Source organism: Colletotrichum higginsianum, chromosome 3, assembly GCF_001672515.1.
Source record: "Colletotrichum higginsianum IMI 349063 chromosome 3, whole genome shotgun sequence".
NCBI classification, from domain to species: Eukaryota; Fungi; Ascomycota; class Sordariomycetes; order Glomerellales; family Glomerellaceae; genus Colletotrichum; species Colletotrichum higginsianum.
In genome coordinates, this window is record NC_030956.1 from 1399965 (window position 1) to 1424300 (window position 24336).

General features: G+C 57.3%; 12 protein-coding genes across 12 annotated transcripts; 5 read left to right on the forward strand and 7 right to left on the reverse strand.

Moving 5' to 3' along the window:
- Positions 1–188: 188 nt before the first annotated feature.
- On the forward strand, positions 189–1104 carry CH63R_03995 (uncharacterized protein; the record flags this gene model as incomplete). The annotated part of the gene is made up of 3 exons (XM_018298970.1): positions 189–496; positions 593–667; positions 717–1104. The coding sequence occupies 3 exons, from the start codon at positions 189–191 to the stop codon at positions 1102–1104; spliced, it is 771 nt and encodes a 256-aa protein (XP_018160216.1).
- Positions 1105–1820: 716 nt separating this feature from the next.
- CH63R_03996 (uncharacterized protein) lies at positions 1821–4205 on the forward strand (the record flags this gene model as incomplete). The annotated part of the gene is made up of 1 exon (XM_018298971.1): positions 1821–4205. One exon carries the CDS (start codon positions 1821–1823, stop codon positions 4203–4205), a length of 2385 nt encoding a protein of 794 aa, XP_018160217.1.
- Positions 4206–4373: 168 nt separating this feature from the next.
- On the reverse strand, positions 4374–5515 carry CH63R_03997 (Thioesterase domain-containing protein; the record flags this gene model as incomplete). Its single annotated transcript, XM_018298972.1, has 5 exons — positions 4374–4447; positions 4530–4722; positions 4795–4922; positions 4985–5098; positions 5188–5515. 5 exons carry the CDS (start codon positions 5513–5515, stop codon positions 4374–4376), a joined length of 837 nt encoding a protein of 278 aa, XP_018160218.1.
- A 2172-nt stretch (positions 5516–7687) lies between these two features.
- On the reverse strand, positions 7688–8660 carry CH63R_03998 (uncharacterized protein; the record flags this gene model as incomplete). Its single annotated transcript, XM_018298973.1, has 2 exons — positions 7688–8236; positions 8301–8660. The coding sequence occupies 2 exons, from the start codon at positions 8658–8660 to the stop codon at positions 7688–7690; spliced, it is 909 nt and encodes a 302-aa protein (XP_018160219.1).
- Positions 8661–11007: 2347 nt separating this feature from the next.
- CH63R_03999 (CRAL/TRIO domain-containing protein) lies at positions 11008–12235 on the forward strand (the record flags this gene model as incomplete). Its single annotated transcript, XM_018298974.1, has 2 exons — positions 11008–11725; positions 11847–12235. 2 exons carry the CDS (start codon positions 11008–11010, stop codon positions 12233–12235), a joined length of 1107 nt encoding a protein of 368 aa, XP_018160220.1.
- A 532-nt stretch (positions 12236–12767) lies between these two features.
- CH63R_04000 (transporter particle component) lies at positions 12768–13517 on the forward strand (the record flags this gene model as incomplete). Its single annotated transcript, XM_018298975.1, has 2 exons — positions 12768–12973; positions 13067–13517. The coding sequence occupies 2 exons, from the start codon at positions 12768–12770 to the stop codon at positions 13515–13517; spliced, it is 657 nt and encodes a 218-aa protein (XP_018160221.1).
- Positions 13518–13958: 441 nt separating this feature from the next.
- On the reverse strand, positions 13959–14761 carry CH63R_04001 (Apc13 domain-containing protein; the record flags this gene model as incomplete). The annotated part of the gene is made up of 3 exons (XM_018298976.1): positions 13959–14294; positions 14380–14523; positions 14627–14761. 3 exons carry the CDS (start codon positions 14759–14761, stop codon positions 13959–13961), a joined length of 615 nt encoding a protein of 204 aa, XP_018160222.1.
- A 294-nt stretch (positions 14762–15055) lies between these two features.
- Positions 15056–15832, reverse strand: CH63R_04002 (uncharacterized protein; the record flags this gene model as incomplete). Its single annotated transcript, XM_018298977.1, has 2 exons — positions 15056–15595; positions 15626–15832. 2 exons carry the CDS (start codon positions 15830–15832, stop codon positions 15056–15058), a joined length of 747 nt encoding a protein of 248 aa, XP_018160223.1.
- Positions 15833–15863: 31 nt separating this feature from the next.
- Positions 15864–16240, reverse strand: CH63R_04003 (uncharacterized protein; the record flags this gene model as incomplete). The annotated part of the gene is made up of 2 exons (XM_018298978.1): positions 15864–15920; positions 16058–16240. 2 exons carry the CDS (start codon positions 16238–16240, stop codon positions 15864–15866), a joined length of 240 nt encoding a protein of 79 aa, XP_018160224.1.
- Positions 16241–18325: 2085 nt separating this feature from the next.
- On the reverse strand, positions 18326–18652 carry CH63R_04004 (uncharacterized protein; the record flags this gene model as incomplete). Its single annotated transcript, XM_018298979.1, has 1 exon — positions 18326–18652. One exon carries the CDS (start codon positions 18650–18652, stop codon positions 18326–18328), a length of 327 nt encoding a protein of 108 aa, XP_018160225.1.
- A 1169-nt stretch (positions 18653–19821) lies between these two features.
- CH63R_04005 (uncharacterized protein) lies at positions 19822–21156 on the forward strand (the record flags this gene model as incomplete). The annotated part of the gene is made up of 1 exon (XM_018298980.1): positions 19822–21156. The coding sequence occupies one exon, from the start codon at positions 19822–19824 to the stop codon at positions 21154–21156; it is 1335 nt and encodes a 444-aa protein (XP_018160226.1).
- Positions 21157–23228: 2072 nt separating this feature from the next.
- CH63R_04006 (uncharacterized protein) lies at positions 23229–23720 on the reverse strand (the record flags this gene model as incomplete). Its single annotated transcript, XM_018298981.1, has 1 exon — positions 23229–23720. One exon carries the CDS (start codon positions 23718–23720, stop codon positions 23229–23231), a length of 492 nt encoding a protein of 163 aa, XP_018160227.1.
- Positions 23721–24336: the final 616 nt, after the last annotated feature.

The following is a 24336-nucleotide window of genomic DNA, read 5'->3' on the forward strand; positions in this document are numbered from 1 at the left end:
ATACAATTCTCACACTTTCGCGGCTTTTTACCCGAGTACGATGCCTGGTGCGACTTCAACTTACCTCAAAACACCACGCCCTTTCGTTTCTTGTTCCCTCGCTTTCCAGACAAGTCGGACACCTGCGTTGGTCGAAATCAATACTAACAGGTCGGCGCTCCCTCCTCAGAAAGGCATGGAACTTCATCATGGCTTTTTCCAGCAGAGCCTCCGGCTCGGCTAACGACGCCGTCGGACAGTCCGGCTACTACACGCTCGAGAACAAGGCTTTCGATGACGAACACGACCGACAAGAATACTTCCAGATTGCCCATTACCACGGCGAGGCCGGAAACATGCAGATGACCGAAAAATGCAAGGAGACGAACGGACAGCTCATCGAGCGTTTCAGAGAGCAGCAGGGAAGCTTCGGCGTTCCCATGCATCACATCAACGTCAAGATCGGCAAGCATCCGACCCTCCCCCCTGAAGTGTGCGATGCAGTCAAGAACGGCGAGTAACTCATTCTACTCGTTGGCCACTATATCATTGAAACGGGTGCCAAGAACGGCCCAAAGGGCTCGATCGCCAATACCAGGCACGCGTCCTACAGGCTCAGTGACTTTGATGTCAACGACATCTACGTTGTTGGGTACAAGATGGGTGTGTCTGGAAAGGGCAGGGACGCGTTTGCCCTCGTCAACCCAGACGAGAACGGCCTCTGTGAACTTGCAAAGGAGCCACGTCCTCGGAGATGACAGCATGAGAGACACCGTCGTGATGGAGTACAAGGTCCTCAAGACCTTCCTGGGTCTTCTCGTCTTGATGGATCTCAAGGGATCCGTTCGAGACAAGCCCATCACCGGAAGGGTCTGGCGGGCGTACGTTCGACTTGTTTACGACTCCACCATGAAGTTGCAAGGACTAGTGTCTGCCAAGAACATCAAAGACAAGAAGGACCCCATGAAACAGGACTCCGCCCTCGAATCGATCCAACTTGGTCTCCAGTCGCTGTCCAGCATGACACGCCGTGCAGGGCAGTCAATCTGGGGGCCTATGCATACCTTTAAAGGCCCCCTAGACAGAGCTCCGGGGGGCTATTGGTGTCCTGGGGGACTATTATAGGGGTCTGTTGAGGTAGTCCGCCACAGGAGTCCTCTACTCGGATATTCGAATCCTTCAAGGTCTGGGCCACCGGTGGTACCCTACTGGGCTTGTGACAGATATGGCAGTGATTGAGTCTTCCAACTATTCCACCTAAACTCAGCAATTTTCTGTTCTATCTCTCCCATTTCTATCTCCTGATGCCACATTGACGTTGCCAGTCACCAAGTCTAGATCGAATACGAGCCAGTCATCAACTTCCTGGCCCATGCATACCCCTGGTATGACAGTGCAACCCCGTCAGATGCCTATTTGGAAGGGTGCGTATAACCAAGACATACGAAATTTTGGAACAGTTGTGATTTTGTGAAGCCCGAGTACACCAAACTTGGAGATTGGCCCCAACGGCAACAGAGGAAACTATGTTCTGTCTTCTGAAGACTTAAAGAGTTGCTGACATATCGTGACAAAGACAATTGACAGGAACAAGGGCCTTGTCGAGACTTGATGTCGGCTTTGTGCACATACACTATGAGTCTTTGAACAGCATTGATAAGAGCCAGCTCATTTGCCCGAGAACAAATCCATCCCATCTGGCAATGGCCAGCGTTGGTCCCCCAACTGTATACTTATACGTCAACGCGCGGGCTACCTTCCACTGGTGGCCCAGCAAGCTCACCAAGAAGACTCAACTCGACAGTCCGGTCTTAAACTGAAAACGATAGACACTCACCAACATGGGGAACACCACGTCCAGGCTTCTCGACAACAAGCTGACCCATGTACTCCCCGCGACGGTCGACGTCGAGGCGACTTCGGCAGACGGGATCGCCGTGATCATGAAACAGCTGCTCTCCCAGACCTCGATGCGGGACGTCGACAGTCTCACGGCGGAGAGCGCGTCCGTCAGGGCCATCTTCCAGAGAAACAAGCTGGAGATCCTCCGGAACCTGATCGCGCCCGAGGCCTGGGACGACGCCATCGCCTGCGTCGACCGCCGTCTGCGCATGGGCAAGGCGGCGAGAAGGGCGTTCGACGAGGATTACGAGAACGGCACCGTCTCATCCTTCCCCTCTGACGATCCCCTCAGCGAGGGCGGTTCTGGTTCTGGCGGAGACAACTCTGGTAAGGGAGGTGTCAAGGACGGCAGGTCAGCTAACACAAGCCCAGCCACCCCGACGAAAGAAGGCCGACGACACCCCAGGCCGACAGACCGCGGACAGTGGGACCTCGACGACCTCTGCAACCTGGTCCGGATCATCGAAAGGCTCCTCAGAAGAGAGCGCCACAACACGTACCCGTCGTTCGCGGAATGGGAAGCCTCCTGGAAGTCCCCGTGGCCCCGGAGGGACGTTCACGCCTACCGCCCGGTCTCCAGCCGCCAAGGCGCGGACTGGACCGTCCGGGACCACGACGGCCGGGAGCACCACTACGAGGAGCTCTGCCGAGACCACTGCACGGAGGACCCCGAGAACTTCGACTACGCCTTCCAGCGGCACACAAACCTCGACCAGGACGGCGTCCCCTACGAGGGCGTCACGGTGAACTCGACGACCGGCCCGAGGCTGCAGCGCGCCCTCTTCCGCCTCGAGCTCCTCCGACGGGCGCACTACCAGCGGCCCCTGCTCCCGAGGGGCGCCAGGTTCGCGAGCCGCACCCGGACGGTCCGCGAGGGCGTCTTCGGCGTCGCCGGCGAGACGTACGGGACCCGCCGGGCCCGCGCCGCGGCCTTTTTCCGCGGCTGGGCGGCCGACGACTTCCTCGAGGCCGTGTGCGCCTTCAAGGCCACGCTGAACGAGTACGCCGTGCCCGTGAGCGAGATGATGGAGGACTTCATGGTCGCCGTCGACGAGACCTTCGAGACCCCCGAGCAGCTGCGCGTCGATCGGGTCTGCGAGGACATCAAGACGGACTTCCGGGAGGTCACCGAGCGCGCCGCCGGCCTGCGGTGGGTGAAGGACCCGTCGACGGGCGAAGAGTCGCTCTGCATCGTGGACGGCCCTACCGAGTCGGATGAGGAGCCGGACGACGCCCAGTCGCTCGGCGTCATGCACGACCATGCCGAGCCGGACGAGGAGCTGTATGCCACCCGCGCGGAGCTCCTAGACGACAAGGAAGAGCTGGACATCTTCACGGCCTCCCTGATGGTCCCCTTCGACCGCTTCGAGTTCGACGACCTGCGCAGCACCATCTTCCGGTCCGAGAGATGCCGCGCGACGTCGCGGCACAAACGCCAGAGGGAACACCCGTCTCTGAGGCCATCCTTGCGGGAGACGAGCCCCGACGAGGCCATGTCGCGGTTCCTCCACGTCCTGTGCAGCCTGCCGCTCGCGTTCCTGGGCGAGTTCATGGTCATGCCGACGTCGCGCCAGCGCGACTTCCTCAAGGCCAGCTACTGGGCCCTCTCGCGCGTCAAGGCCTCGCACACGCCGCTGTTCCTCTCGGGCGAGATGTCCGCGTGGTCGAGCCGGCCCCCCGGCGGCGTCGACGGGCCCGACCGGGACCTCGGGGCGGCGCATGACGCCCGCCTGTTCCCTGCGCTCTCGGTGCGCGCCGCCGCCATCGCATGCGTCTGCGACGTTTACGTGTTCCAGGAGCACCCGTCCATGGGGTTCCGGGTCCTTGCCGACAGCCAGGACGACGACGGCGGCGGCGGCGGCGGTTGCGGCTGGCGCTGGCGTTGGACCGGCGAGCGCATGGCGCCCGTCCTCTGGGAGCGCCTCCGGTCCGAGATGCGCTTCGAGGACTTCGATATCGACGGCGTCTTCCGCATGAGCCCGGAGAGCTGGGCGGCGGTGTGGAGATCGGACCGGGAGTTGGAGCGGCAGCTGTGGACGGGGCCCAAGGCCGAGACGGAGCGCTGGGAGGGGTACCGCCGCGCCGCAGCCGGGCGTCGGGACCCGGACGAGTGCTACTGCCGGCTCGGGGACCGTTGTGCCCTGTGTCTCCCGCTTCCGGACGTGAAGCATCCTGAGCGGGACCTCTTCACGAAGGAGGAGTGGGAGGAGGAGAAGAGAGATGAGAGGGAGGACATGCGACCGTTCCGGCTGCGCAAGAGGCATCCCGGGCTGGCCATGTCCATCAGGGAATACCGCAAGACTCACAAAGCGGTTCTTTACTAGATCCGAGCCAGCCGCGACGATGAAGGGCACACTGGTAAGTTCAACATAGTTGGGTCTCATTGGGGATGCACCTGAGTCTTTGGAGGCATTGGAATCGTCAAATAGAGTATATGTTCTCGAAACGCAAAAAAAGAAGAAAAAAAAGGTAAGATGCCCAACGCTGGATGATTAGAAGATCTCTCTATCGTCGTAGGCCCTCACGCTCTCCAGGTAGTTCTTGACCTGGTTGTAATCCTTGCACACTGTCGGTGACAGAGAGGTTAGCCATCGCGCTCTTTGTTTGACTTCCTTCTTGTCGGCCACCGCGGTCAGTGTGTCACTCACCATGCTTCGAGTCCCAGCCGTCGGAGCCGCCGTTGTGGTCAGGGAACGTCGTCTCGAGGCCCTCGAGGGCCATGTCGGCGCTGCACATGATGGTCTGCCTCAGATACGAGAAGCAGTGGATCATGTGCCAGTGGTGGTCGTCGGGGATCTCGTGGCCCGACGTGAGGCCCGAGTAGGTCTGGACGACGGCGAACTGGGGGAGGGGGGAGGAAAGTCAGATGAAGGCCGGACGGGGGAGGGAGGGCGAATGGGTTCCAATCCTTACCAAGCAGTGCAGCTGGTGCGTGATGGACGTCGTGAAGACGGTCTTCTCGGGCCAGATGATGGGGGTTGGCAGGTCGTGGTACTTGTGCGTGTCGTTGACCCATTGGAATCCCATGCCGACTTGTTGTCCTGTTAGTATGTTCTTGTTCTCACCATGTATACCTGAATACCCAACGCAGGTGCAGACTCACTCGGCATTAGCTCGTTCCAGTTATTCAACACTTCATCCGTGAAGAACTTTGACGTGTCGTTGGGCGCATACTTGCCCTCGTAATCCGGTGCGAACGTCTTGATCTGCTGCGAGACTGCGTCGTCACCCTTCAGTGTCAGCCCTGCCATCGCCCCCCCCCCCCCCCCTTCTCGTATGTCCCGGCAGACATCGCGAACAACTTACACTTTCCGCTGACGCCCGTCAGATCCCCCCCAAAGTCCAACGTGTTCACGGGCGGCGTCTGCGTCTGCTGCCTCACGAGCAGGCCCAGGATGACGAGCAGCAAGATGGTGTCGACGAACCACCGCGACGAGCTGAGCATGGCCAGGCACCGGTTCTTTCTCCTTGTCCTCGCTGCCGCCGTGGGTCTATGGTACTCCTGGGCCAGGCAGCTCCGGCACGCCTTGTCCTCCGCGCCAATGAGCGACTCCTCGACCTCGGTGCTGCTGCGGTCATCGTGATCGTGGTCCCCGATCCCCAGGTTCTCGTACTTGGCCTCGGACATGTCCATCGTGGTTTAATGAGCGTCTCGCCTCGGAGTGGATGCGGATCGACCGTCTGTTATTAGTACGCGAAGGGACGTGGGGAACAAGAACGTCCAGTCAACGTAACGGGAAATAGAACAATAAAACAGATCAAGAGCCGAATGAAGGTGCTGGAGAGGACCAGATAGACAATGCGCCAGCGCTAAGGAGAGGAAGAGAGAAGATAAGAGTGAGAGAGTGACGGAGAAACAGAGGAACGGAGAAAAGGGCAGAGCAACAACACAGACTCAGTCAGATTCGTGTATACCTGGGCGGACGGCATGTTCTTTTGTTCAATGTCCAATCCCTCATTCGTCACAACGTCCTCCTGTGCCAGCCCGCCCCTCCTACCATCCACTCCTCGTCTCATCTCTAGAGCAGCGGAAGGGAAAAGAGACACGCGAGAGAGAGAGAGAGACAGATGGAGAGACAGAGAGTCTGAGGCTGAGTTTCAGGACAAGGGGGGAGGGTAGCCGAGGGGGATGTGGGCATCAGAATTTCTCCCAGTTCCAGCGTACAGTACTGAGCAGTTGGGGAAGAGAGGGAATCAGGGATGAGCAAGGCAGCGTTTCACCCGGTCCGAAAAGCGTCAAGCGGCCTCGCCCATGTTGCAGCTCACGTCGTGCGTTTCCAGTCGTGTTTTACAACCCGTCCAAAGTCGCAACTCCGGGGCGCATCCATTCGGTCGATCCTTCGTCTCTAGTTGCCGTCTTATCCCCCTCCCCCCCCCGCCCGTCTCACTCCCATCGCTGTGCATCACGGCGTATCCGTACAAACTCATCAACGCGTCAACGCTCTTCTCATGAGGCGACGACTCCCGCATCATGATGCAACAGATATGAAAAAAAAATCAAGAAACCCAAGACAACTCTTGATATTTTACCATCCACGACAGCCAATCTCGTCTCGTGCAGCGTTGCATGCGGCTGTGCATGAACCTATCCCGTGTCCACGACAAACTTAGCTCATTTGACAGAGGCTTAGTTGAATTCAATCGGGCCCCAAAGTTCGGATTCACTCTCGAGTCACGACTCACACTCACAAGCGTCGTCATAATTAGGGCCTCCCCCCCCCCCCCCCTCCCGGGCCCAATTGCCCTCTGCCCGAAAGGCAGAAACATCACATGCCTATTTTGTGTGAATTGCAGAACCGTGATTGCCTGTGGGGTCTAAGTCATAAGCATCGCTAATGTCAATGTTGGACTGGGACTTGTAAGTCACTTGCCGGGTCTTCATCCATTTTTTGCTCCAAGTCTCGGGGCCTTGGATGCAGTAGAGGTCCAAGAGGGGAAAAAAAGGAGAAAAGAGAAAAAGGGGGAAGTAGAAAAATGGAACCGGGCCATGTATTCAAGCATCGCCAAGCTGCACATCTTCCCCAAACGCACATGCCGAAGCGACAGCCCCCGGCAACCCTTCATCACGCACGTGGTAATTCCCCCCCCCCCTAGCGTTCAAGTGATGGAACGAAGCCAAGCATCTTTGTCCTCCAGTCGATATGTTGCCCGTGTCGTTTGATTATAGTTTTCCTCTCTTCCTTTTCGTACTCTTCAGATCGCGTTTGACTTAGAGCTGGTTCTACCATTGGGCGCACATGACGGAGCAATTCCCGAAACGGCTGAGTACCGGAAAGATGGGGCCGCACTGTAGATCCACAATCGGAGCGGATGCCGGTCCACACACCGGGGGGGGGACTTGCAGTCATCTTTGCAGACAACCACCTGCCAATGACGTCTGTGGATGCATGTTTACTTGCGTATCTACTCGTGGACGAGAGTCGAATCGCCAAGGAATTGCCCAAAACGCTGGCCACCAGCTGGATTGGGTCAGCTCGGTTGAGAATATGGCATCTCAAATGATATGCAGAGCATGCCGCCCAAAATCCTTGGAATCCCAAGCTGCCCTCAACCGCTTATCCCACCAAGTACACTTCATAGCCTCACGTGAGTTTAATGCGAATCACAGCCTTGAGGCGAATGTGGATAGCGTTGCCAACCGGCACGCCTTGTGTGTATATTATCGGAGCCGTGCATGCGAGCCCGTTCCATTGTTAAATATGTACATTATGCCGTCATCAGATCGTGAGAGAGCCTCTCATCGGCTCAGGCCGGTCTATAGACGCTGAGAAGAAAAATATCAATGACTGAGCAAACAGTCGGGGTATCATGTCGTCTTGACGGGGACGTAGCCTCTAAACATTTCGCATGGAAGGTAGTTGTTTTCAATAAAGGCTGTGGCCGCCTGGAAGCCCGCCACGTCGGTAAAGGATGCCTCGGTCCCGAATGGTCCTATGCTAGTCTTGACCGTTCCACGCACGGCGACCGGCTCGAAGGCACCCTTCGTCACGGTGGTGTTGAAGAAGCGGATTTGCTGGTCACAGGCCGAGCCGTTGGCGAAGATCGGCTGGTTGATGATGCTGTCGAACATGCCAAGCGAGTACGGGGAGGCCTGTCCCTCGCACGACCTCTTCATCTCGAGCGAGACGTACTTGTCGCCGGCCGAGCCGTTGAAGTAGGTGCCGCCGCCTTGGGGAAGCGCCCTGTAAGCGTCGCATTCTGGACCAAAGGTAGCAGCGTGGACTTTCGTTCCGTACGCCTCAGAGCCGGTGATCGCCGCGGCGTTGGTGGCCGAGATCAATTGCTCGGGCGCCCATCGGAAAGAGGATGCGCCGTCGCCCAGAAGGTCCAAGAAAGGGAACTCGAAGCCAGCTCTCTGCCGTCCAAAGTGTCAGCCGCCTTCTTCCGGCACGCGCGCGCATGTGGTATATGCATCTTACACTGAAGTCGGGGATCTGAAAGTCCTGGAACCGGATGTCGTGGTCATGGCCGGCCTGGACGATAACAGGGTACATTCCGGCGGGGAAGTCGGGCATGAGGGCTCGGAAGGCGCCTTCGAGGATTCCGTACTGCTGAGGAATGATTTGGCGCGCCGTCGTCATGGAAATCGGAATGATGGCCATGGTGACGTTCAAGAGACCCGTCGCGTTATTCGGGTACTGACTGAAGATGGGATTCGGCTGGTCGACGGTGACGCATGTGGACGGCGTTGCCTGGGCGGCGGCCGTCTGCATCTGGACTCCGAAGAGGACCACAAAGGCCGCAATGAACGCTTGAACGAGGTAGGTTGAGAGCGGCATGGTGTACCAGGACGAAAGGCTCTCGGACGACAGAAGAGCAACCTCCCTCAGATCTGGACATGGCCAGGACGAAGGGGGCAGAGTGACCATGATATAAGAGCTCTCGAGGGAGAGCTGCCAAAGGGAAGGGGAGAGTGAAACATCAGGCTGCGATTAGGTCGTATCCCAGCGGTCGATCCTGGAGGTTCCTTTGGAGAGTTAAGGCCCAACCTTTTTCAATGCCGGGAGCCGTAGCGACCAGTAATACCTGTAGACGGCCAAGGTGCCGACGAAACTATGCTGAGTGGAGTGGCCAGGGCTTTGGGCGTGCCGACGTTCCGTTCAGCAGCCGGTGTGATCTGGCAGGGTTCTCCCGAGATGTCCAGGTTTTCTGGGACGGGCAGCAACCGGGGTTGGAGCGGATAGAGGTGCGATAATGGGAAGGGGAGGGGACGGTGTGAACGGTGGGCTGCATCGACGAGATATCTGGGACGACGGCGCGTGCCCGCATGGGAGGGATGCGTAGTGTACATGGGTTTTGTCGAGCATCCAACGTACCTGTACACTATCCGTAGAACGGGCGGTGGATTACAGTTCGAGGCGGCGTGGACGAGTGAGAGAGGCAGAGGGATAGACCATGGCTTGGAAACGAAGAGCCGAGTCGTATGGGTCAAGTGGGACGGACGCACGGGGTGGAGAGTGGCATCCAACACCCAACGTTGACAGGGCGCGGCCGGTTCTTGGTGCGTTCGGGAGGGAGAGAAGCCAGGCGCTCGGCTGCAGCCACAGCTCGGATGGGTGCAGTTCCGGGCAGTTGGGAAGGACGTGGGCTCCAACGAGACCCAGCGTGATCAGCCACGGAAACGGAAGGCCGGGGGGCCGGCAGAGGAGGGAGCGGCGGCGCGTCGGTTGGAACTTGGGAAGTGTCCGTCTGCCCATGTGAGCGTCGCTCGTTTAGACAAACGCTGGCCACGCGACGGTGTGGTTAGCGGGCGATCCTTCACTCAGAAGCGATCGAAGGCGTGTTGGTTTCAAGAGATCGGTGAGAGAGGCTTATCGGGGAGTACTCTCGTCCTTTGGCCATCATGAACGATGCAGTGGGGAGGGTGGCAGGTCTCCTTCCAGCCGTGATGCGTTCGTCAATCCTGACACCTCCTGCATCAACCGATGGCGAGGATGGGATGGCAAAGGTGCAAATCACGGATTGCGCTCAATGACACCCGGCATCCTGTCCTGCGGTCAGTTGGACCCTTGGGGCGTATCCGCCGACAAGATACACGACCGACATGACTCGGTGGAGACAGGAAGAGGTCTGCTCCGGGTCGTCAGAACTCGGAAGGAATTTGCGGCGGGTAGGAGTTGTGAAGGTTGATGAAGATCCGGGGTTTCACGTAACCGTAGTGAGAGATCCGACGAGTTCGTGTGAGGGGACAGAGTCTAATGTGTCTGGAATGTGGTGTGGCGTGGCACGGCGTGGCGTGTGTGTTGCTGGAGAGAAGTGGACGATATGTGGATGCTGGGATTCTGGAATGTGACGCACCGGGAAGAGATGTAGCCACGGTACGTACCTATATTATGGGGTAGGAAAGCCCGACGGTGGAACCGGACTTGGCCCGATCCGGTCTAGCGCACGGTTTACTGATCAACTCAGCTCTGCACCTTGAGAAATAGCGAGTCAGACTCTACCAGTGAGTGTACTTACTGTAACAACATCCTCAAGTCACCCAGTCTCCAGACTTTCTTCTTCATGATGATGATAAACTCACAAAGATAGTCCAAAGCCGTATGTATACGGGCACTGCAATATTCTAGTGCAAGAATACACTTTATTCCCGAACATTTGGCAACATCTGCATCCAACCCAGGTGACCGCCGGCCCAAACCTCTACCGGGGCCTTTTTTGTACCCTTTTGGGCTTCTGACAAGGTCTTGGACCGGCCACTAACGGCCGGAACTGGAGCTTCCCGGCATGCGCTCATCTCACTCATCTCATCTCATTATTTCCGTCTCCATTTTCACGTCAATCCATACCGCGCGTGTTGGATTCTCCTGCTCTGAGCTCACCATCACAAACACGCCCAACCTCCTCCAAAGCCGACAGGTTCTCTCTTTTCCCCCGGTCTACAGACACCACCCAAAAGTTATTGCTGCTACTGTGTGACATTTGCAAGGCTCACGCCCCCCCACCACCACCACCACCCGCATATCCCTTTTGTAAACTCATCCCATAGTATCATACGCCCTTCACACACACCACCCCCCACCCCCCTTTTACGGCCACGAACCAGATCAGGCCGCCTTCTTCAAGCAAGCCGTAGCTGCTGCTCGGAACTCTTTCCTCCCGAGACCAATCACCTCTCCGCCCGCCATGGCCTCCGTCGCCGATCCGACCGCCGCCTCCACCGGCTTGCAGGACGAGAAGGCCGCCGCCGCCGCCGCCTCTCCGTCATCGGACCGCATCAAGAAGCTCATCGCCTCGCCGCCCCCGGCGTCCTCCATCCCTCCCGCTCCCGTCCTGACACCGGATCAGCAGTCCAAGTACGATGGCCTCCTCGCCCAGGCCCGCGCCTGGACCGAGGTCAAGTGCACCTCCGCCGGCCACGCCGAAAAGTCGGGCCCCCTGACCGACGCCGACCGCCAGTGGCTCACGCGTGAGTGCCTTCTCCGCTACCTCCGCGCGACGTCGTGGAACCCCAAGGCCGCCGAGAAGCGTCTGCTCGAGACCCTCGCCTGGCGCCGCGAGTACGGCGTCGAGGCTCTCACGCCCGACCACATCTCGGTCGAGAACGAGACGGGGAAGCAGGTCGTCCTCGGCTTCGACAACGAGGCCCGCCCGTGCCTCTATCTCAGCCCCGGCCACCAGAACACCGACCCTTCCCCCCGCCAGGTCCAGCACCTTGTCTTCATGCTCGAGCGCGTCATCGAGCTCATGCCCGCCGGCCAGGAAAAGGTCGCCCTGCTCATCAACTTCAAGTCTTCCAAGCGCCGCTCCAACTCGGCGCCCAGCCTCGGCCTCGCCCGCGAGGTCCTGCACATTCTCCAGACGCACTACCCGGAGCGTCTGGGCAGAGCCCTTATTATCAATGGTTCGTGACCGGCAATTTACTCTCTCTTTTTCTCTCTTTCTCTCTTTCTCTCTCTCTCTCTCTCTCTCTCTCTCTCTCTCCTCGAGACTTTGGAAATAACTAACGGTGTTTTTGAAAATAGTCCCCTGGGTGGTCACTGGCTTCTTCAAGCTCATCACCCCCTTCATCGACCCCATGACGCGGGACAAGCTCAAGTTCAACGAGGACATGCGCCAGTACGTCCACGAGGACCAGCTGTGGACCGAGTTCGGCGGCGGCAAGCTCGAGTTCGAGTACGACCACGCCGTCTACTGGCCCGTCATGAACGACGTATGCAAGGAGAAGCGCGATTTCTACGCCGCCCGCTGGGTCGCCGGCGGCAAGCAGGTGGGCGAGTTGGAGACCTACCTTGCCGGCGCCGCCGCAAAGGGTGTCGGCCCGGGTGCCGCTACTCCTCCTCCTGCTGCTGCTGCTGCTGCTGCTGCTGCTGCTGTTGATGCCGAGGCTGAGTCAACGCCTGTTGTGCAATGATGACTTGACTGGGGTCTGTAGAGGGGAAGATGACTTGCGTTTTTCGTCACGGTATCTTTAGACAAAGCTTCAGTTCAGGCGCTCGGGTTATTTGGGAAGACAAAAGAGCAACAAGATAGACTAGGCGGGTGTGTGCTCCTGCCCCCCCCTCCGTTAGGCCACGATCCATGGCATTGGGGTTTGATGTATCCCTTTTCGGGTTTTTGTTCTTTTATTTTTCAAGTGTCGTTAAGTGTTGCCTATTTCAACATTTTCCCCATTGCTATGCTCTTTCTGAGATTACCCACATGTTGTTGTTTTCTCCCGTTCTCGAGGACGTTGAACAATCCAAAGACGACGATTCGCGAGAGAACACCGTCGCAGAGCTCTTATCGTTATCGCCGATAAGGCTGCCTGAACCACCCCCCCTCCAATCGCGCTCAGTTATCCAATCCATCACATCAGATCCTCGACCGCCGGCCGACCCAAATCACCAAACACAACGGGCGACGCAAAAACCGCAACGCACAAAACACACGCCCCCCCCTTCGCAATGGCGAATCTCCCGACGACCAAGACCATCCCCGGCAAGGAGACGCCGGGGCTGCGCTACCCCTCCAACGGCAAGACCATCTACCACCGGCCCCTGAACCGCACAAAGACGGCCGAGCTCAGCCAGTCCAGCTTCGCCTACCTCTTCAGCGAGATGGTCTCGTACGCCCAGCGCAACGTCAAGGACATTTCCGAGCTCGAGCAGCGGTGCGTCTCCTACTCGTCCCTTGGTGGAAACCTCCTCTCATCCCGTCCCCGGCTCGCTTCCCGCGAACTATCCAGCTGACTTTGTTCGCCCAGCCTCAACGTCCAGGGCCACTCGATAGGTCTCAAGCTCCTCGACCTCCTCCTCTTCCGCGAACCCCCGCGCACCCAGGTCCGCCCCCTGACAATCATCACCCTGCTGCACTTCATCAAGCAGTCCTGCTGGCAGCACCTCTTTGGCCGCCAGGCCGACCGCCTCGAGAAGTCGGCCGACCCCGCCAAGCCCGACGAGTACATGATCATCGACAACGAGCCCCTCGTCAACGCCTACATCAGCGTGCCCCGCGAGATGTCCCAGCTCAACTGCGCCGCCTACGTCGCCGGCATCGTCGAGGGCGTTTGCGACGGCGCCGGGTTCCCCGCCCGCGTGAGCGCCCATAACATCGCCGCCCGGGACGAGCACGAGATGTGGCCCGGCAAGACCGTCTTCCTCGTCAAGTTCCGGCCCGAGGTGCTCGAGAGGGAGAGTTACCTGGGCAAGAGCTGAGTAGGCTTAAATAATGCGACGAGTAATTCAATGGCGTTCAGAGGGGGAGGTGCATGGGCGGCGTTTGGGTGATATATTGGGGGCAATCGGTCTTCACGATGCCCCCTTTTGTTATTGTGCTTGGGCGAGGCTCGCGAGTCATTTTGAGTCAACTTTTTGGGGTTTCTTATAGTCGAGAAACCCGAGGCACCAGAGTAGAGCTGTTTCTTGAGACCAATATGTGTTAAATTGGCGCCGTGCACGCCGTTTTCGCTACCGGCCTTTCAATTCTACAGTTCCTTGACTTTGTCCCTCGTGAAAAGCCTCGGATATACGCATCAGGCCTTTCCCAGAGCCGACGCGTTTTCCCGTCCCTCAAAATCAATACCAGGGTATCCCATAACGCCAATGAACATCACCTGCCCCGGTAGAGCACCGCCGGGATTATCGCCATCCCCCTCTCTACCGCGGCAACCTCAACCCGCCAGAAGCACCAGCACCGCCGCCCGCCCTCTGGGCCTGCGCCCACCCGCCCGGCGGCGGTGGTCCGCGGTTCATCAGGCCCGCGAGCCCGAGGTCCTTCCATGCCGGTTCGCGCTGCCTCTGCGTCGCCTGGGTGATACCAAACGCCGCGTGCTGGTCCGGCACGACGTCGTCCTCGTCCTCTGGGTTGATGGGCTGGTGCTGGGGTGGCACGTACACCTCGTCGTCCGGCAGTCTCTCCTTGCAAAAGTCCTCGAATAGGTCGGCGTCGCGGGCGCGGTGCATGTGCACGTACGTGTGGCTTGCGTCTTTGTTCTGTTTGGAAGGAAGCAATGGCGTTAGCTTTCTGAAAAGTGTAGGATGGAAGGATGGATGTTGTTTTGACAGGTTGGCCACGCACCAGTCCCATGTTTCTGCTTGTTCGAGCTCCTTTCCAGAGATTCCTTGTATGGGACTTCTTGGTGTAGGTGATTTCCGCGATCTTGATATTCGTAGGATACAGGACAGACTTGACGTGTTGATGTTGACGATGGATGTCTGGTTCCTAGCTGCAGCCTTCAAACCCCCACCGCTCGGCTTGTTCCGAGCAGGGGCCACCTTGCATCAGTATTCAGTACGGAGTACTTAGGATCCGATCTGGGCCTTACACGCCTCACCGAAATAAGTCTCCACTTCCTCCCCTCACCGACGACTTCCAGCTTGCGCTCCGGTCCGCATCTTGTCCTCGTCCTCTCGACCAGAGGCGTCAGCAAACCTTGAACTGTCACCTCTTTCACCCTCATGCATCTACACCTTTAAGGTAGTCCTGGTAGCATTTTCGGGCTTTCCGGCCAGTGGATAAACATTATTACACTGGAGTGAAGGTTCAGCGAACCTTGGGCACGGAGGACTGTGCCATGCTTCAAAATCACAGCGTGGAGACAACACAAGTACAAGCAAGGTAGCGGGACTCCGAATTTCCTCAGAAAATTTGAATTAAGACTACTGGTATACCGTATTGGGAATTGTCAGGTAATCGCATCCTCTCCCCAAGTGCATGCATCAATGCGTTGAAGTGATCACCAGTGTGGCTCTTCTCAGAACCAAAAGCCGGGATACCCACCATCAGGCTCCTCTTGGTCCTCAGAACCCTGGTTGTTGCCGTCATCCTCGTCGTCAGCGTTCTCGTCACCCGCGTCGTTGTCATCCGAGTCCTCGTCGCCGGTGTCACCGTCGTCACTGTCATCGACGTCCTCGTCCTGGGGATCTTCCTGTCCATCGCCGTCATTTTCATCCCCCTCCTCGTCCTGGGGCTCCTCCTCGTTATCGCTGTCCTCATCTTGAGTATTCTCATCGGAATCATTGTCAGTGTCATCATCGTCGGAGTCCTCTTCGACAGAGTCATCGCCGGCGTCTTCGTCAGAGTCATCATCCGAGTCACCACCTTCAGAGTCGTCGTCGCCAGCGTCTTCAGACTCATCATCCGAATCGCCATCTTCAGAATCGCCGTCATCAGAGTCGCCGGAGTCTCCGTCATTGTCTTCCTCAACGGGGTCCTCAACGTCAACGTCATCACCGCCGTTGTTCTCGTCCTCTGGGTCCTCGTCGACCTGTCTTGGTTGGTGCTGCTGGAGATCCTAGCTTCCGCTACCAGTGGCGCCACGAACGACTACACTGAAAAGTTGTTCGTCCTGGTTCCAGATTCCGTTCATGGCATTGACTACGCAATTGGTTTGCAGAGGATTCATCATGCGGGCGGCAGCCACCCAAGGGTCGATCTCAACCATGTCCCTCATGGCGCAGACAGACGTAAAACAGGACTGGTGATGCTTGGTGCTGCAATCGCCCTTCTTCTCGAGTTTGAACTTGCTCATGGTGTTCCATTGGCTGAGGGCACTTTGGCAATCAAGAGGGTTTGGGGCGGAACCCGAACCGCCAGGCTAACCACTTGTCGTCAATCCTCTATTCCCGCAGGGTTGTTGCCACAACGGCAATGAGAAATAGTCGACAGGGGTGGACACTACGTGATAGAGGAAGATGGAGAGGGAGAGGGAGAGAGAAAGAGAAGTAGGGAGAACAAGAGAGGGAGAGAAACTCACGGTGATGCACTTCCAGTTGGTGCCAACGCCCGGAATCATCTTGGAGGCCGCGGACATCCCGTAGTCATGGTCTACGGCCTGAATGCCTTGATGATTGGACTGTCGAGGTTTGACGCCGATGGGTGAGGCGGCAGCGAAAGCTGCGAGCGACGCGGTGACAAGAGGGAGGAAGTGGTAAACCATGCTGGCGGGAGCTCGGCGTCAGTTGCTGGATAGAGATCTGGATCGAGGACGTCTTGCTGGTAAGGGATGCAATGAGAGTCTGTCGTGGTTCCAAAAAAACAAAGAGAGGGACAGGGCAAAATGCGGATGTTGTTGGGAGATGGGAGATGGGAGATGGAAGATCGAAGATGGAGAGGTCGGAGAGGTCTGGAGGAGGGGTTTATATGGGAGAGGAAGACGGGCGACGAGGCGACAGATCATTCGGGGTATCTGGCAGTGGGAAGGAGGTCACTGCCCCGTGAAGATTCTCGTGGAAAGCGGAAGATCCCTCGTTCTTGGAAGATGGAAAGCAAGGAAATGGACAGTAGGCCCTCGTCCTCGTCTTCGCCGGGCAAGAACCACCATCATTGGCATCGGAAGGTACGGCGCAGCAGGTCGTCCGCCATCTTCCTCGCTCCTTCCTTTGCAAGTGTCCCGACGTCGTTCCGTCACGTCACACCGTCTGGCTTCTGAGGCTTCCACTTGCCACCTGCCACTCTTTGTTTGGCTTCCACCGCAGTGGCGGCCGTTATCTTCCTCCCAACGAAGGCAGACGCACGTGATGGACGTCTTCAAGCGGTGCTTCTGGACGCGACAGTCATCGGACTGAGCGATCTGAGTAACAGTCTCGAGGTTCCTCCTGTAATTACCTACCTTAGGTACCTATCTATACCTGGTCTAAGTGCCTTACCCATTGGCCATACCCCAAGGACACGATCATGCCATCGTGTCATCTGCGCACGGCGTACCACCTCACCTTCCCATACCAGCTGAAGGGCCTCGCACTGCAGTATTAGTTGCCGCGTGTTTCTTTCGTGCTCGTATCAAAGTCAAGTACAGGTGGGTAGGTAGGTGCCCGAGGCAACATCCAACAACTATTCGTGAACATTGCTGATGCCCTATGTTTGGACTGCGAGAGAAGCAACCGCGTGGCCGCACGTCGGCAGCCTCAACCGTCTGTTCGCCCGAGTCCTGTGAAGAGCCGTAGGGTAAACCGTAGATAAGGTAGGGAAACTGTGTACGCCCCCTTTTCCATAGACCGATGGCTACACACACTGCTGCGGTGCGAAGCCCTGCAGTGGTCAAGAGCACAAGTCAGGTATACCTCATGAAACAATTTCATTTCGAAAGCCGGCGGTCAAGTCTCTTCGTGGGCCACGATACCAGGACCATCGGCAAACAAACTTCATGTGACCACCATCCCAATACCCTTCTAGAAAGGCGTTGCTTGTCTGATTCTGGTGACCCACCAGAACTCTCCTGGTGTGGGGCTTCTGACTGTGTATCTAGTCTCGATGTCACGGCAAACAGAGGCTGACGATCAGCCCAGGTCAGCCAACGCTTTCTCTCTTCCCAAGAAGTCTCGGAAAGCATGCCCTTCTGAGCGAGCTTGAGCCTGGCCTTACCTGCTTTCCATCTTTCAAGCCTGCTCCTGTAGGCCGCTCTCAGCCTTCCAGCTGCCCAGACATTCGGTTAAGCAATGCCATCGTCCACCATGCCTGATTGTTGTAGTCTCGAGGGCAATGCTAAATATACTGCGCTGCCCTAATCTTCCTTAAACTCTAGTCATCTAGGAATCCGTCTTACTTCAACATTGTATATCTCTTTTCTGGTCGATTTCTTTTCAGACAACATCAAGCTTTAAACTTTGTACGGGGACAGCTACAATCGTCGTGAAGCTTTTAAACAACAAGCAACACTATGACTAAATGCTTTATACTTTGATACTTCAAATCTTCAGATTCTAATTGGTTCGGCTACATTTAGAGATCCCTTTGTCTCCATCTTATTTGTCATGGGCCTTCCTTCTCCTCTGGTTTCATTACAAGGGCGACAGAGAGCGTTGTCATCGTTGGATGCCAAGGCTTGAAACAGGCAAACATAGGGACAGTTGTGTCTACTTCTAAACCGTCTACAGAGGCACATTCTAGGAAATATAATAAGACTATCCTCCCAGCCATCACATTCCAAGCACAGGCCCACCAACTAGCTACGACAGACTTGCCCCATCACAATCAGCCAACCCCGTTCTTGTACAGACCTCTCGCCTCGCCTCGCCTTACGGAATCATTTCCCTCCTCTTCCGGTCCTCCTCATCCAGTCTCCGATTCTCTTTCCTAATTTGAAGCGCCGCCCCAGCCCCACAAGCAACAAGGACGACGGCGACAGCAACAGCAACAGCGGCACCGACGACCCGTTGGTCCATGACTCGGCCGTCCGCCTTTTGTTGATGCTGCCCGCAACCTCGACGTCGACGTCGTGGCCCTGCTTAGCGCGCCCCGGAACCTTGGCCGCGGTGGTCTGCCTCGTGCTTCTGGCGACCTCGGCCTCGGTGGTCGTCTTGCTGAGCGTGATGTGTCCTTCGGATTTGAGTCCTGCGAGGCCTGAGAACATTGGCGGTTGTTGTGAGCGTGGTCTTCTCAATGGTTTCTTTTGGTGTGAGAGGAATAGGGCTATGAGGGCAAAAATGGAATGTTGTGGTCTACTCAGAGGCTCCTACTCACAAAGATTTCCTCTCGGTATAATCTTTCACTTTGTACCGTCTGCGTATTCCTAGTGCGTTCACTTGGCTGATGGTCAGGGAGCTCTCCTCTCTTCTCTCTCTTCAGTCATCAAGACATCCCACTCATATAAACATCCTCACAAACAAAGCAGCCCTCATGCCCAAACAGACACCTGCACACAAAACAACGTCCACAAAGAAAAATCCCTCCCTCTCTCTTTTTACTTCCACTCTGTTCCATCAAATCCCCATACTCTCTGCACAACTGGTCAGTATTCTGGCTGTTCTGTATCAGGCCTCTGTCTTTCTATCATAGGCGCAATACACGACCTGTTCCAACCTGTGTTTGCCTTGTCTATCTAGTCGCCTGTTTTGTCTTTTTAGCTCATCTGCTATTTCACGCCAAGGTCGGGTGGTCTACCGCGCTCTTGTTTTGTTGTTGATCTTGACCCAACAAGACCAATATTCCACGCGTCTCTTCTGTTGCCCACTCAGCACACACACATACACACACAAAGCCATTGTTTACCTCACTTTGCCTCGCCTCACCTGCGCCTTCCCTCAACTGATGGCAAACACCGACCGACCTGTTCACATTACATCTTAATACTTGGAGTCGCAAAGATATATGTCAAGTTCAAGAAGCACTTCTTTCTAAGAGAAGGGAGACTGCTTTGTCGTTCTCCATCCTCTTTACCTGCTAAGCAACAACTCTTCCTCACACACCCAGCAACAACTCACAAGCAGTTTTACCAGTAAGTAAACCATTTTCTGCCGGCCACTCACTTGAGAACTTTCAGGGGGCTGTAGCCTTTATTCTTACCAACGTCTAGCCTGAAAAGATCACAGTAGAAGATCAAATATCGCTAGTTGATTACTTGACTTTGGTCTGGCGACCGACAACTCTGGCAACTCCCTTTAAGACTTTGCAAAATCACACTTGCGACAAAACACTCGCAAGAACCCAACAACCCAAACCGCACTTACTTCAACTCGCCCTGTTCATCCCCTATCCAGCATCTCTATCCAGTCTGCGACAAACAGCTTTGTGACCACCACGATGGCGGTCCCGTTGGCCCCGTCGAGATTCACGTACCTCCCTATCCTCCCCTTGTCCTCAACTCCGAACCCGACACTGGGCCCGACCTTCACCATCCTCGCTCACGCCCAGACCGATGCCGCAATCTCTCAGGTCAGATCAACCCTCATCAGAGCCCCCCGAGCCCCCTCGATGACGACCAACGTCGGCCTGGGACCCAGAGTAGCCTCCTACACCGCGATCTACGTCGCCACGAGCCCCTCGGCCTCCAGCGCGCCCGAGAAGCCCAGGCTCCGCGACCCCGTCTACGGCGACCTCACCTGGTCCTACATCGTCATTCTCTGCGTCCCCTTCGTCTTCCTGGGCCTCGCCCTGTACACGAACCACCGCGACCGCCGCCGCCGCGTCGCCGACGAGGACATCGAGATGCAGCCCTACAAGAAGTACTGGTTCCCCTGGCGCGAGCTCGACCCGGGTGAGGTGCCCAACGAGGTGAGTTCATCCAATCCCCCCGTTCCCAACCCCGACCCCGAACGCCGCCGCCTCTCTCGCAAGGGAGACAGACACGCGTGGCAACCCTCCAGGAAGGACCCCATGCCTCCTGTGACCCTCTACGAGAACCCTCCCTCCTGGGGCCGTCGCCACTCGTGGTGGGACGTTGTCGCCTACCCGTCTCGCCCAGCCCCCCTGATGCCCGAACGCCAGAGACAAGCAGCAGCCGCAGCCGCTGACCGCCATCGTCGCAACGACCAGATCTACGGCCGAACCGGATCCCGCCGCAACGCCGGCCCGGAGAACGACCTCGCCAGCGCCGACGGCTCAGACTCGGACAACGACTCCACCACCGCCAACACCGGCCGCTTCTCCCCAGACATTGAGGCCCCCAAGAACCGCAACAACGGCCGAATCGACGACGTCCGCAACGGTGACAACACCAACAACACGAGCCCGAACCCTTGGAACACCCATATCCCCTCCTACTACGGCGACTTCCCCTTCCCCGTGTCCCCCGTCTCCGTGTCTTCTCCCTCCAAAGACACCGTGGCCGGCCCCAGTTCCAACAGCACCAGCGAGACGAAGGCCGAGGCTAAGATTCAGGCTCAGGCTCAGGCCCAGGCCCAGGCCCAGGCCAAGTCTTCGACCGTGTCCCAGCCCAAGCCCCAGCCTCGGCCTCAGACGAAGGCCCAAGCCCCTATCCGGCGCCGCACCGAACGCGTCCGCAACCGTTTCGACTTCCCTTCTTCCTCCTCCGACGAGGACGACGCCGCCGCCGGCCAGCCCGCCGAGCCCCAGAAGCAACACTCCTACTACGCCGACCCCCGCACCCGAGCCGGGAAGCAACCCGTCAAGCCCTAGAACTGCGACGACGGACGAGACCGAACCGACGGCCCCGCGGCCGCGGCGGCAGTGACCCCTACCCCAACCAACAAGAGCAACGCCAGCACTGCCACGGGCGCCAAGGCCAAGTCCGGAGGAGCCAAGCCCAGATCTGAATCTGGATCTGCAGCTGGAGCTGGAGCTGCTGGCGCTGGAGCCAAAGCTAAAGCCAAAGCCAAAGCAAGCAAACCCCCTAGAGGCCGTGCTGAATCATCCACCACCACCACCGCCACCGCCGCGTCCTCCTCTCGGCACCCGAAGCCTGGCGAAGGCGGCCCTTCCTCCTCCTCCGGGGCATCCCGGCCACGCGCATTCACCGCCTCAACGACGGAGGTCCGGCGTCAGAACCGTCGTCGCGCGTCGTCCCCATCCTCCTCCCCCAACGAGTGGCCTCGCGTCTGCTCCGATTGCGGTCAGGTGGGTTAGGACAGCGGGCGCCCTGCCTCGATGCTTTCTGAGGAGAGTGAGAAGGGGGGGGGGGGGGGGGGGGGGGGTAAGAGCTGGGCAGTACCTACAAGGAAAACAAGGTTGGAATGCGTGGGAAAATATCTCCCCACAATGAGGCGGAACTCTCAATCCCTTGGATTATACGCACCCTCGCAAAAACCTATCTTGAACGAGATCGACGTCACCACCGGTCCCCGTGCGGACGGAAAATTTCCATCATTCCATTTTCCCTCATCAGGGTTCAACTTGATACCGCCCTCTTTGGCTGAGACAGGTGACATACCCTCCCCCATTGGCCCCGTCCCCGGGTAACAAGACATTTCTCTAACATGCGCGTGTGTGGCTTTCCGTTATAGTTCCCCTCTTGGATCTTGGACGAGAAGTCTTGGGGGAGGGGGGAGAGACCCAGAAACTCTATTTGTCTGTAGGACGAGGCAGAATGCTGCTTCAAACTCTGTTGGAATAGATCGGGGGCCGGCACGTAACTCTACCTTTTCGTTTTCGTTGATGGCCCCAGCTTGAACATGGCTGCCGAGGTGGTGACTTTATCTATGGTGAATCTCTGTTGTAGCCCTGTGCACGTGTACGATGTAGCCTTGGCCAACACATCGTCCGTCATTATCGTCCCTCGTAGGAGGGAGAAGAAGGGTCTTCCCCAACAAACGTGCGTCGTTTCATGTCCGTCACTTTGGCCAAAACATAGGTAGAAGGGATGACCCATGCCACATGTCGACAGAAAGACCCAAATCGGGAAGCAGATCGAGAGAGGACTGAGATGGTGCATGTAGCCAGAAATAATGAGGGATCTCCACCCGCCAGCCAGAGCACTTCTCGACTGCGGAAGATCCCCATAAACTCTTTGATTGCTCTTGCCAAGTACCCTAATGCATAGAGTGGCCGTCTAACACAAGCCGGACAGGACAGTAAGCCCCCCTTTCCCGTTCCCAAATATCCTTTTATCCTCTCACAAGCCGCAAGTGGTGACGAAACCGCATGCCTTCTTCCCAAACGCTGTAGGCGTGCCTCCCTCGGCCAATACCCTTGTGCCGAGAAAATGCTGGTGCTGTTCTCCCCAATGAAGAATGGAAAAAGTAGGAAAACCCCCTGCTCTCTACGTAGACACAGACGCCAGACCCGTGTTCCGCGTCTAGAAGCCCCAATGCCCTCGAGCGTGTTATGGCCTAGGGAATGTTCCCTTTTGCAGGAGGTACTGAATCGAAAAGTGCCGCTGCTCGCTCGCTATTGATTGAATGTCCCTGCAATGACTCCAAAAAACGCCTGGTCGTAATTATGGTGGCCCCTTCCCAGAGATTGGTGATACGGCTTGACAAAAAGAAACAAATGGGTTTGGAAACCACCCGGTGTGGCCTTCGGGTGGTCCTGGTGCGAATAAGTCGTTGCATATGATACAAGCTGAAGGGGAAGCGGCTCGAGTGTGCCAGCGTCGGATGCGGTAGTAGTGGTCGAGTTGCCCATGCGAGCATAGCGTGTAAAGCAGCGTCGAATGGATGGCGACAGTAGTCGAGTTCCAGGCCCCATACACACGTCTATTACAAAAGCCCGTTGTCGAGAAAATCGTGTTGCCAGGAAGAGTGGTCCCGTCTTCAATGGTTCTTGTCGTTGTCGCCCCAGATGGGTGCGCCCAAGGGCTTGCTGACGCCGAATCCGACACCGACGCCGGCACCAATAATGAGAAGGCCGATGGCAACCTTCATGATGATGCGGTTCTTCTTGCTCATGCGAGCCATGCAGGCGCAGGAGCCACGGTCCCTCTTTGCAGCCTTGGCCTTAGCCTTCCAATCCTGCTTACCCGGCCATATCGTTGGGCAGTCCTTTGTGGTTGTGATGCTCTTCATGGCGTAAGGGTCAGAGGAGGATGTCGTAGTGATCATGGCCTCGATATCCGTGTCGAAGGGGTTCTCGTTGCGGTAGGACCGCGGGGTAGAAAGGTTGCTTTCGCGGGGCATCTCCAAGCTCTTCTCGGGAGTCGAGGCGACGGGAGTGAGGTTGCCCGACGTCATATTGTCGGAGAGCGGTGCGTACGCCGCCTTTTCAGGGAGGGCGATGGGAGCCGCCGTTTCCTGAGAAACAGCCATCTTTGCGAAAAGGCGAAGCCTACGAACGTGGCTAAATGATGATGTGTGGTTGCTGGGTCGTGTCCAGGATTCAAGAATGATCCAAGCCGATTCGAGGTGTCTGTCCCAAGAAAAGGAGAACAGACAATCGCCAAGACTATAGAGAACAGAGCCGGGTTAGTCACGGACACGGGCGAGGTTAAAGTATGAAGCCGTAGCGGCTAGTGGTGGTGGTGGTGGTGGTGGTGGATAGGGAGGTGAATCAGGCACAGAGTGGGAATTAAGATCAACAGGATGCAATTGGGGAGGTGTGACGTACATCAGGGGGTAGAGTAGCCAAAGAGGCGGCCTGGTATGGAAGGAATGAAGAGTGACAGCGAGAGCCGGCGGTCAAGTGGTAGTTTTGCAGCCGGGCAGTCCTGATATCAACCCACTCCAAAGGGAACACCGCCAGCAGGCAAGGTGACAAGAGAGCAGGCGGGCGGGATTGTTGGGGAGCACCGGGCCGGATTGTCTTTCCACTCGAAGGCGGTAGATGGTGCGATGATGCAGTGGTTGGCGAGTCGAAGGAAGCGAGACACGGGGAGGCGGGCGACGGAAGGGAGAGATGGACTGAGATTGCGAGAGCAGAGGTTGA